Consider the following 12,985-nt stretch of genomic DNA (forward strand, 5'->3'; position numbering starts at 1 on the left):
CTATGCCAGCAAAGCCCTTTCAGGTATTCAACCTAAGGAAGGGCAGATGGTGTTAGCACTGTCACCTGACCTCAGAGTTCCTGCTGGGTGTGTGTACGGGAAAGCAGCTTCAATTCCCCAAAGAGATGCATGGGAGTTCTGAGGGCGGAAGCTTTTGAGGGAAGGCCAGAGCTAAATCTGTGCACTTCCCAGTCACTCGGGTGACGGTCATTTCCCCTTCCTAGTCAGCACTGCTCACTTATGGGCTATGCAGGAATTACACAGTCCCCCCCCCTGCATCCCCCACTCTTGCAAGGGAGATTGTGGCCACTTTCTTGTGCTGCAACTTCTTTCCCTGATAGATTTTCTGTAGCTATTACCCTTCACCAGTATTTGCATCCTCTGAAACTGGCATAAACTGAGGGGTGAATCTAGCCAAGTATTTTAAATATCATGAGTCCACTGAGCCAATGTTTTCAGATCTCATCTTAACTCAGAGTTTTCCATATCCAATTCCAAATGCTTCCCCATCTCCAAACTTTTTAATAAATGGTTAAATTTGGCCATCTGCAGAATCAAGCCAATGCGCTTCAATCAAGGTGGAATTTGGCCTACCATTTTAGAAACATATTTTACTTGCAAAGGTACCTATCAGTCAGCAGGTTGAGTTGAAATCCACAGGGTAGCCTGGGTTTGAACTTGAGCTGCTAACCTGAGCTAAAAGCTGAATTGCCATCTTCACTGCCATTTTAACCTGAGTTAGCCAATGTGGGTTAGCGAACCCAAGTTAAGAAAACACCTTTTTTGTTGTTGTTGCAGTGTGGATGTATCCTATGATGCCAGTTGGCAGTAGTATATCTTCAATTGTTTTAGATAACTATAGCTAAAATACTATCAGATATATGTCTAAAATATAAGTTAAATTTGAAAGACAGCTACGGTATATCACTTAAATACAATTGCATTTATCTACTATCAAAATGTGGTTATATGCTGGTGCAAAAAGAATATACCGTCAGCTTGCCAGATTCATCTTACAGAGAACTACTACTGTAGTATGAATTATTATATATGAACAAGAAAATAAACATTTCCTTTTAAATTTTGTCAATTTTATTGTGTTAAACCCCAAATACTTTGAATGGCATGGTAATCTGACCCAGCAAGGTGTGACACAAGTCATTATGATATGGAATACATGTTTCATTTCATCACACACTGTAAGGACCCTAATAAAAATAACTGCTTGTATATTTGCTAAGGCAAGTTTTTTAAAACTGATCTGTTAAGAATGTAAGGACTTAATTTAGTTTACTAACATTTCTAACTTCCAAGATAAAACAATATGAAAGGCAGCAGGGGCTGGTCAGTGAGTTGAAATCTTTGTCCAGTGAAAAGGGTGAATATGAATTTAGTGAATTTTGCCTTATCAGTGGATGTTTGTCACAATTACCAAACCACCCCACAATCGGGCATGTCTGACATCCTATGTTAAATTAAAGAACCAGAGTGAAGAAGTATGGTTCGATTAAAAGACACTGACTGAATTTTACAGAGAAGCATGCAAGGGATAAGACTTCAAGATACCTTGATATATAGTAGCCAGTCTTATTAGTTCCATTGTTTCATAAGCTCTAAAAGCCACCCTTCTGTATCCTCTTCCCCCCAAAAAGTCATCTTAAAAATTTGTGGAAAAGTTTGATTTTCATAAAGTTCTCTGTAAAAAGCAATGCTTACACTTATTCCATTATTGTTGTATTTAGAAAAGTTTACTGTAGCTTTTGTACTTCCACTGGAAAGAAAAATTCTAACCCGCCAACTGCATGTTCTACATTAAGAAGAAGAGTGAAGGCAAATTACATCCTCTGTTATGAGGGTACAATCATACAAATAAATGTAATCAAGGCAGTAAAATGATACAAGCATGTTTTAACATATTTCTATTTCACTTTTCAGGTTGGCTGAACATAAGCTGCGAATATAATGAAAATGAATAGCCTGTATTCAATGTTCATTAGCTCATGAATTATGCTGAAGTGATTTAAAGTACTTGTAAGTGTTAGATGTATATCTTTCTCACGGTATCAACAATTCAAAAGCCTTAGTATTACAATACTAAAAGATTTCAGGGAATATTTACACACAGTAATTTATACCAAGAGGAGATTCATGTTCTTGAGCTGAAGTTCCAATAGTTTAGAACTACAAATTCTGCTGTTTACAAGTAGCTCTATACAGAGTTGAAACATCATCTATGTATGATCAGCAGAGTGAAAAACAAGTGTATATGAAACAAAGACAATTTTCTCAAGAGTCATTCTTTTAAATTTGATCTCTTGAATACATCATAAATCAAACCTTGAAAATACAGCTGTACATACATATACACAACTATCTGCTCATAAGGACAAACAGCTGAATGCATGCATTTGTGTACACACACACACACACAACTAAATAACAGCGTTAAATTACTTGCTCATTTGGTACATGAAAAAGGTTGCTATGAGTTTTTAATGACTATTTAATGTCTGTTTAATGATGATGGGTAACAATTTCAACATCGTAGCACATAAAATAACCCCTAGAGGTCAATACCCTGCTGTGACAGTCATTTCCCCCTTTTATTTGCTATGCTAAATATCAGTGACGGAACTGGCCTAGAGCAGACAACTATGAAAGGAGAGTGACAATGAGAGGCTTCTCCTTTTGAACTGGTGTGAGATGAAAGTTAACTCTATTGGTTGCACATTTTTTGTAAGTCCTTGTTTCGTGGAGTACAACAGCAGTAGGCTTGCAGTCAGCCACATCTTTAACAGGGAGGTGCGGACTGCGAAGATTACACAGGTCCCGACCTCTCTGTTTGGATTAAACTAGATCACTGCATGTTGGCACCTGTAGTTTCTATGGGGCACACCTTTGTACTAAGAAGGAAGAGGGCTGCAATGTGTTCCACTTAATGCAAATTAGGTGCAGTTGCCCTCAGGCTCCTGTTAAGCTGTCAAAACAATCCTCAACTCCCTTATTAAGATACTACGACTACAACAGTCTACCGTAATCACCCCAAATACTGCAGTTTCCCTAACGTAAGTTTCAGTGTTCTAAAGGACTACTGGTGTTGAATTCTGTAGCTGTTTTTTTTATAATAAGGATTGAACAAATTTGGGGTGCTCCTGGCTCACTACATCAACATCTTTCCACAAGTATAAATAAATAATAAAAATAAAACGCAGTCTGGGGTTCAGCTTTTAGCATTTTGCATGACTGATTAGAGAGACAGCTTCCACCATTGATAAATGGGCCCAACCCTGAAAAGAGGTATTGCTCACTATTGGATTTCTTGCACTGAACTAGCCGGAGCACTTGTCTGATCTGGTGTGGCAATTCCTAGGTTCTTAAAAGTTCATCTCCTGTTGCTTATTTTACATGCCAAGTCATAACCCTCTGTGACATCACAACTAGTTGGCATGGAAATTAGTATGCTGCTAAACTGGTGTGATAAACAGCAGAATGGCCAGCAGAGGGGATCTGGCACATTGAGAAGTGTTCCCAGAACTCTCCTGCATTCCACCTGCCATCATGGCCCTTGAGGCCCTTGGAAGCTGTAAATAAGTTACAGCAGCCTTCAGACACATAGCTATCTCAGAGTCAAGGGAATGTAAAGATGGTTTAAATTCACCTTTGCACTCCTCCCTGCCATTTGTGGGGTACACTCCCACTCACAGCAGAGGATTTTGGCCATATAGGTCAATATAAGCTAGAATCCATACGGTAAACATCAAATTAAACCAGAACAAGGTATCTTCCATCTCTCATATGGTCTCCTATAGCCATCCCACATGTTGAGCCAGGTCTCCCAACCTCCATTTTGTTCTTTAGAATCATGCCCCCTAATTTACTGTATAAAAGCAAACATGCTGTGTGGCTTTTTTTTTTTTTTTTTTTTTTAACATTTGATTACATTCCACTCCAGTACCAAACCTTTCACTAAACCCCACAAAATAGTAAAACCTTACTTACTACTCCTTTCTTCTCTTAAGGCCTGATCTCTCCTTATCTTCATTCAGATTTTTTCTTTCCTTCTTTGCATACCTGGCTCTTTTCCTTCTGCCCCTTCCCCATCTAAATCTCTCCCTCTTTCCCACCCCTGGTGTTTGCTCTATTCACAATCTCTTGCTTCTCTATTCTCTTCCTCCCACTAGGGTGCACTGACTTTCTTCTCCCTTCAGAGTCACCTCCCTTTTTCATTCACTGGGGTGTTTTCCAGCCTCCCTCTCACCTTGGAATTTCCCTTATTCTCATCTGCTATATGGTTTCTTTCCCTCCCCACTAGGACTCCCTCTTCCCTCTAGGAGTCTCGTCACACCACCTCTACATACGAGGATCCACTCAGGTTGACTACCTTCCCCCAACATACCAAAGTATTAAAGTCATGAGAATGGGGCCAAATATTGTTGGTGGCGGATCAGGTATGGAGGCTGTCTCCTCTTCTTGTTCCAATGTACGGCAAGAGACACTCAGAGTGCAGAGAGTAGTAAAGGAGCTAGCCGGGAGACCAGAGGACTAGGTTCTCATTTACAGAGTGCCAGCAGCCTGATGCACATTGTAGACTGTCTGCCACAAAGCAGCTAGCAACTCTGGCTGAGCAGTGCAGGTGAATGAAGAGCCAATAACATCCTTTGGTGATAGGTCTTTTGATATCTATCATGTCTAGTATGAATGGGTGGTGGCAGTGGGAGCTTCCACTGAGTAAGTCACTCATTAAAACAAGCTCCCTACTCTTAAAGGCCGAGCCCCCCCCCATAAATCTATGTTTTAAAGGTAAGGCGCACCTATTACCAGGAACACACTATAAGCCTACTTTAAAATATATTTTTGTAATTACATTTAGAATTTTTAAGCCTTCTATTGTTGGTGATAATCTTACAAAAAGAAATGAAAATTATGTAATTTCTGACAATATCAGTGTGGCAATCCGCCACACTGGGAGATACTGTAAACCATTTCCCATTCTGCTTTAACACAGGCCTCGGAATTAAAAGGAAAACTTTAATGTTTAATGCTTAAACCAAATGTTTAATTTTGAACATCCCCACAGAGTTGCACTGTAGTGCAGAGGTTGCACTTAAGAGTCCAGGTTCCTTTATCTTGCCGACATCCAATCTACAGTATAACAAAAACATTTAGAAACTAATGTTAAAATAGTTCTAACTAGGGTATTAACATAATTTACTTCAGCAGTATTCATCGGGATCATTTATATCTTACACATGTGGTGTATAAATATACGCCCTCCATATACATATACAGTTGGATTTTCATATATATATAAAACACTCCTGTGCAGAGTATGATTCATTGAATTAACAGTTGGTAGTTTAGCTTTCGCTAATATGTTCAAAGGCAGTTTATACTTCTAGCAGTATGATGTATACTCATTATTGCTTTAAAAGGGTTCCATCCCATCTGCAAGAGAAGGAACATAAATGGGCTAATCTCGGCACTGAAAAACAATCGAGGCAATCCAAAAGAAGTGGAAAAAATGCGAGCCAACCCTTGGCTGACTATTTACAGTGCAATTAGTAAGTATTTTATTAGAAGACCTGTAATTACAAACATAAACCCCATATATTTCAAGCTTACAAAAATAGCAGAGGTGGAAATCCTATCCCAGATCAATGAATTATAGCTAGTCTTACACTAGGATGTAAATCACAAACAAGAAGTGGGGGAGAGTAGCCTAACGATTGGAGCACAGGAATAGGAGTCTGCTTCTACCACTGACTTGCATGTGACCTTGGGCAAGTTTCCTAATTTCTCTGACCCTTGCTTTTCCCTTCTGGAAAACAGTGATATAACTATACAGACATAACAGGCATATTGTGAAGTTTACTTAATGAATGTTTGAAAAGCACACAGAGATCTTCAGATGAAAAGTCCCAAAAATTTGACTATTTTCATAGACACCCCCACCCACATTCCATATATGCTGATTAATAAAATTGAAGTGGAAACATCCCATACTTAGCATCCTCAAACAAATATGAGAACAATCCACATGCAAATGCTACCAGACAGAGGGCAAGACACACACAAATACATACAAGGGTAAACCTTGTGTCACATAAGATTTCAAGAGCATCAAGGTTGAATGAAGGCAACTCAGTGCCCTAAGTATGTTCAATATGTGGCTACTTTCAGTTCCACCTCCTCACCCACCTACACACACTTCAAGGGGTGATGTTCAGAGCCCTCATTTTAGATGATGGCAGTAAGTGGCAGTGACAGCTGTGAGCCAGGATCCCTTCCTCCCTTTGGCCTGCAGGAACAACAGGAGTGGCACTGGGTCTGGGATGGTGCACAGATCTCAGCTGTGGTGGGCAGGTGGTGCCAGTCCGATTCAGTAGCCCCTTGAGAACCAGACTGCCTCACTGGAGGCAATATATTTCTTGTGCTTTCCAGGCCCAAGGTGTATCTGACCCTAGAACCAGGAGCCCTAAACACTGACCTATTGTACCTAGTGGTTCATCCAGCCACAAAGAACAGCATGTCTTACCATCTACAGGAAGTTTGTGAAAATGGTTATAGAAGAGTAAATTCATACTTATCCCTGGAATCTCCTGATCATTTTTAAAAAGAGTTTAACAACACAACCCCAGTATAATATGTTAATGCTGACTTGATTTTAAATTTTAAAGTGAAACAAACAGAAGTGTTCTGTAAGCGTTCTTTAAAATAGTCACATATGCAGCATATTAGATTTAAAAAACTTTTTACGGCCAGAAGGGACCATTATGATCCTATAGAGTAGACTGACCTCCAGCATAGACACTAGTTTCTCTCCACCCTCTCCAGTCCCACAGTTTCACCAAATTCCTTGTCCCAATCTATTCCTTTCACTCTCCCCAAGTGGCTGGATAAGAAATTGTCGTCTACCTTCATCGCTACCCATATTTCAATGAAAACATACCAGCCAGCTACAAATGCCTGTTTTATAGTCACCTTGGATGTTCAAGGTATAACCTGGAAGAGCCCTGAAATAAGCAGTTTCTTTTTTAGAATATATGATAAAGAGGAAACCCATCTGCCCTGGACACGGTTACGCACAGAAAAGGATCTTAGATGGTAGATACAGATCTCTTTAACAGCCAAAACAAGCCCCTTCCATTTGTGGCAAAAATCGGTTGTATGTGAGAGAGTTGCACACACAAACTAAGGGGAGCATACGAATCCAAGTGCTGCACTACGACTGAGAAGTTCAGAAAGACACTGCGCCTACATGTCAGTTTGTACCGTCTTGAAAAGTGTGTGTGTGCTACACTTAACCACCCCCAAAACAAACCACTTATATTTAAAAGAACATTAAGATTGCAAAGTCAAGTACTCACATGAGAGGAAATGTCAGAATTAAGTTTGCCTGAGTGACCTTAATAATATTCTTTTAAAGTAATTTTTTGGTATGTAATTTTCTATATTAAAAAAAAGGACACGGAAAAAACAGACATGCTATGATGTGTCATCATAGTGACACCCCAGTGGCTCAGTGGAAAGGCTGAAACCTTTAGATCCACTGCAAAGTTCTCTGCCACTTGAGTTAATGGAATAACTGATAGCAGTAATAGGCTGTCATCTCCTATGTGGAACATCACTAAAGAGGGGTGAGATTTGTTGATGGCAGAGGAATGGTGAGACTCAGGAATCTTGAGTTTCATTCCACGCTATGGAGGGGCGTGTTCTCTAGTGGACAGAAACTCTTCTGCCTGCTTCCCTGAAGCCTGACCCTTTCTGCCTCATTCCTAACATCCCATCCAGTCCCAGTCCTATTTTCTCCCCAACTCTGGCTCCTGGTCCCAGTACCATTCTCCTTTTCAACCCAGACCCAGTCTCCACTTCTCAGGTTTCTCATCCCAGTCCCAGTCTCCTTGCCCGGCCAGTCCTAGACTTATTGCCTGAGTCCCAATCATCCATCAGCTCCCAGACTCTTTCCTTTCCCACACCCAGTCTCCTTGCCCAGCCAGTCCCAGTTTTCTCCTCCAAGCACCTCATTTGATCTTTCCTTCTCCTCCTCCATCCCCTGGTTCCTAGCCCTAGTCTCTCTCCCTGGACTCCTCATCCAATCTCAGTCTCTTCCCACGCTCTCCCTGGCTTCTTGCCTCAGTCCTCCTGACCTGGCTCCTTGTCCCATGCTCTTTGCCCAGCTAGTTCCAGTTCTGCCCACACACCCAGCTCTTTGTCAGATCTGTGTCCTCTCCCCCTTCGCCCTCATTTCCACCACGTTAGTTCCTAGTCCCAGTCTTCTTATCCAGCCAGTCCCAGTTTCTCTGCACCCTCTCCAGTCCCACAGTTTCACCAAATTCCTTTCCCCAGTCTATTCCTTTCACTCTCCCCAATCCATTTTTGTCCTCAGATGGGGGTCACTGATAGCGCAGGAGCGACAGGTCCCCTGCTCTGAGTTCCAGTGTCTGACTCCATCCCAGCCTGCAGCATTAATTATAGGGAAAATCCAGCTTCATCCCTTTAGCCCTGGGCTAGAACACACTGAGGTCTTCTCTGGGGATGAGGCATGCACGCTCCACTCACAAGGAGGCACTGTGAGGGGATGGATCATGCTCAGTTGCTCTGTGGGGGTGGTGCATGAGCAATCTCTGTCCTGGGGTGTGCTGAAGAAAGGCTCTTTATCAAATGAATTGATAGCACAACCGAGATTTTGATCAAAGTCTGTCAGTCCTAGTTTATCTATCTGGAATCATAATTCAGCAATGAAGCTGCCCCTAAATTTGCTCCTCCCCACCATTAAATTACATTCAATCACAGCACACAAAATGCAGCCCATGCGCTAGCAGCCAGATGTTATCATTACAGGCCTTTACTTATAAACTGATGCTGAAACCTGAGTGGTTGATGAGACTAGCTAAGCAGTTGTACCTTTGACCTGATTGCATTAAACTTGCCCTATCAATTTAAGCTTAGTATAAACACCATTTCCTAGAGTCCCTCATGAGTTCAGTGGTGAGAAGAAGCTGACTAAGCCTAAACATTTTTTAACAGCAATCTTGTCTTACAACACCAAGGGGATTTGCCATGTATCTGGGGCTTTATAAAACCATATGAACATGCTGAAAGAATTAAAGTCCTTTAAAACAGAAAAATTGATGGTGACAGTCCTTTCTGAAAATCAGGTTGTAGAATGTCAGCACAAGAAGAGCTGGGAACTAGGCTAAAATAGTTTTGTTTTTGTTTTTTAAATGTGACAGATTTGTGTTCATCTCAAATTGTTGCTCCTAAAGACTGATTGATTGAACACCCCCCCCAAAACAATAAAAAGTAATTTTTTTAAAAAACCAAAGCTATATATCCTAGATTAACCTGTATTCCCTCTAGAAACTCTATAGTCTCTTTATCATTCCAGTTTAGAGTAAGGGTAAGTTCTAATAAATCCTGAGCTCTTTCACCTTAAGGATATCTTGATTAACCCCAGCAAATGTTTCTCCATAGCAGCACGTGTACCCTACCACGTGGTTAACTATAAGAGACGCTAAACTGAACCCTCCGCCCCCCATTATGCACTTATTCACAATAGTTCCAAAGAAGTAGGGAACGATCATGAAATAAACACAATCCAAGGACAGAATCGTAGAAACATCAGACTGGAAGGGACCTCGTTACGTCATCTAGTCTAGTCCCCTGCACTGAGGCAGGACTAAGTATTATCTAGACCATCTAGATTTATTATCTTCTGTGCTTATGTGCAGAATGATAAAATACCATTTCTGCACTGTGTAGACTGACAAAATACCAGTAATGAATGAGACAGGTGAACAGGATTTGGGTCTCAATCCTGCCAGCTGCTCAGTACTCTGGCCCCGATCCAGCAAAGTAAGTAAGTGAACAGTCCCAACGATTTTAGTGGGAGTGCTTTGCAGGAGCAAACCCTTGGTCTTTAATTAGAAAACACAGGAAAGAATAAATAAATAATAAAGAATAATAACAATAACAAAGAACAACAATCAAACCTCCAATCTACTAATGGCCAGGCATTTTGAAGTGGAAGAATTGTGTTGTCTTTGGTTAATATATTATAGCAGATGAGTCATTCAAAACTACTGCCAGTATTGCAGCGAGGACGTGAATTAAACAAGACTGAACAACTTCAGTCCCCACTGATATTTATGCAAACCATGTCTTAGTTCACTACATAAATTAAAAAGCTAACTTGCTTCACGCTTTACAAATCTGAGGCAGCAAGGAGATGCATGTACGTAACTGTACAAAACTAACCAACAACCAAAAACCTCCCACCAGTATTAAATAATTAAAGAAAGAGAATATTGTGTAAGAGTTAAATTACCTGACACATTACCTCAGTTACTTCTAGCAGCAATGTCATCTGATTTTCATTAAACTAAACAAATGCGAGTATACCATGGCGGGAAGAAAATGTCAGGAAAGAAATATCTGGTGCATAACTGCACATAATCCAGAAGAAATGTGTACGCTAGGATTTGAAACTGAGCAGTGTTGTGATTCAAATCAAAGTGGAGTCATTTATGCTGGTTAGTGAAATACACATTAAAACGATGAAAACTAAAACCAACATTTAAAGAAGACTTGGTCAAATAGCCTGCCTGATTGAAAGCATCTCTGTTCATTTTTCCCTACAGGAATGGGAGAGACAGAACAGACCCTTAGTCTATAAATATCCATTCAGGGAAAGAAGGCTTTGGTGAGCTCTTTCTCAACCAATTTTTTGTGTGAGTTGAGTGATGCTCAATTGTACCATCCCCTGTTGCCCTCTGCCCCCCCACAGATAGCTAAGCATTAAGTCTCCCCATTTCACTTTGCTCTTACTGCCATTTATTAAGCAATCTATTGGAAGCTTAAGTCTGACAAGAGACACTGTCATTTTCTTTGTTAACGTGTCCTAGATTTAGATCTCAATGGTTTGTTCCTAATACCCCTCCCCTTCCCACCCTACCTCACTCAGCTCATTGTAATATACAGACAGACAGACAGAGTTTTCAGCATTATTTAAACTTTTAGGGCCTGATCCACAGACCACTGAAGTCAAAGGGAGTCTTTCTATTTGGATCGGGCCCTCTAAGATGTAGACTCAGGATAAAATTAAAAACATTACAATTGCTTCTTTTGTGTGTTTTCTGTTTGCATTGATAGGAGTTGCATAAATACATCTTAAGCAGAATAGAATATATCCCTCTATGTCTATGAACACTATGGCAATAGGATCAGTGTTAGCATCTGGTAATGCTGCTGTTCTTAATGATACAATATCTTAAATTTATAGGGTGGTTTTCATGCAGCAAATTCCAAATCACTTAAAAAAAAACTTAACTAGATATACTATGAAGAGATGGTTTCAACCAGTACAGAAATACAAATCCTCAGGTGAAAGGGAGCAGCTTTTTAAAGTGCAGTTATGCTCAAACTATAAAGAAGTGTTTTCAATGGGGAGAAGCAAAATTTGAGGAGAGACGTTTTAAGTGTTAAAAAATAAAGCCTCTGTATTTTCTAATTCTCTCTCATTTCCACGCAGCAGCTTTGATGTCATGGGAGGATCAAGGTGCAGCCGTTACAGTAGACTGTCCAGTACAATCTGCTCCCTGTTGTTGCAACTGCTGCCCATAAAAGGAAATTTGGTGTGTGTGTGGAGGAATCTGTTAGCAACCTCTTGTTTAAGGGGCCCTCCTATCCCCAAGTGTGGCAGATCCAGACATGGGGGACTCACTAGGATCAGATCACATGGGTCTCCCTAAGCCATCATTCCTGTAGAGGTTCTTGGATATGGACAGTTGGGGACTCAACTTTTAACAAGATCCACCCCCTAAATGATACCTCACCAAATATACAGGAGGCACGGGAAGTCTGGAGGCCATTCACATCTTAATTCAAGGGAATAGCTTGTGCAGAGGAAGGATTCAGGAAGGGTAGCCACTCCATTGCCCCCGATAATGTTCATATTAGTAAAGGCAGATCACTGTTAAATTAAATCACACCTCAATTATAACAAGGAGTCCAGTGGCACCTTAAAGACTAACAGATTTATTTGGGCCTAAGCTTTCGTGGGTAAAAAAAAAACCTCTTCAGATGCATGGAGTGAAAGTTACAGATGCAGGCATTATTATACTGACACATGAAGAGAACGGAGTTACCTCACAAGTGGAGAACCCGTGTTGACAGGGCCAATTGGATCAGGGTGGATGTAGTCCACACCCAATAATAGATGAGGAGGTGTTAATTCCAGGAGAGGTAAAGCTGCTTTTGTAATGAGCCAGCCACTCCCAGTCCCTATTCAGGCCCAAATTAATGGTATTAAATTTGCAAATGAATTTTAGTTCTGCTGTTTCTCTTTGAAGTCTGTTTCTGAAGTTTTTTTGTTCAGGTATAGCTCCTTTTAAATCTGTTAGAGAATGTCCAGGAAAGTTGAAGTGTTCTCCTACTGGCTTTTGTATGTTACCATTCCTGATGTCCGATTTGTGACCATTTATTCTTTTACATAGGGACTGTCCGGTTTGGCCAATGTACATGGCAGAGGGACATTGCCTGGAAAACGATCCCTCACTCTCACAGACCTTGGGAGGCAGGCCAGTCCTCGCTTACAGACAGCCCCCCAACCTGAAGCAAATACTCACCAGCAACTACACATCACACCACAGAAACACTAACCCAGGAACCAATCCCTGTAGCGAACCTCGTTGCCTACTCTGTCCCCATATCTACTCTAGCGACACCATCAGAGGCCCTAACCACATCAGCCACACCATCAGAGGCTCGTTCGCCTGCACGTCTACTAATATGATATATGCCATCATGTGCCAGCAATGTCCCTCTGCCATGTACATTGGCCAAACCGGACAGTCCCTACGTAAAAGAATAAATGGACACAAATTGGACATCAGGAACGGTAACATACAAAAGCCAGTAGGAGAACACTTCAATCTTCCTGGACATTCTATAACAGATTTAAAAGTAGCTATACTTGAACAAAAAA

The 12,985-nt window shown here is 40.9% G+C and overlaps 1 protein-coding gene across 2 annotated transcripts in view; it reads right to left on the reverse strand.

Moving 5' to 3' along the window:
- GMDS (GDP-mannose 4,6-dehydratase) overlaps nt 1–12,985 on the reverse strand; it is a 542,341-nt gene that overhangs the window by 30,363 nt on the left and 498,993 nt on the right. Inside the window, exon 10 of one of the 2 annotated variants that reach the window (XM_037893246.2) lies at nt 1,075–5,142. The exons of the other annotated variant lie outside the window; for it this stretch is intronic. Coding sequence (XP_037749174.1) covers nt 5,056–5,142 — 87 coding nt within the window. The 3' untranslated portion in view covers nt 1,075–5,055. Of the gene's footprint in view, nt 1–1,074; nt 5,143–12,985 lie in introns of those variants that run through there. 2 annotated transcript variants of the gene reach the window in all.

Source organism: Chelonia mydas, chromosome 2 (genome assembly GCF_015237465.2).
Source record: "Chelonia mydas isolate rCheMyd1 chromosome 2, rCheMyd1.pri.v2, whole genome shotgun sequence".
Lineage (NCBI taxonomy): Eukaryota > Metazoa > Chordata > Testudines > Cheloniidae > Chelonia > Chelonia mydas.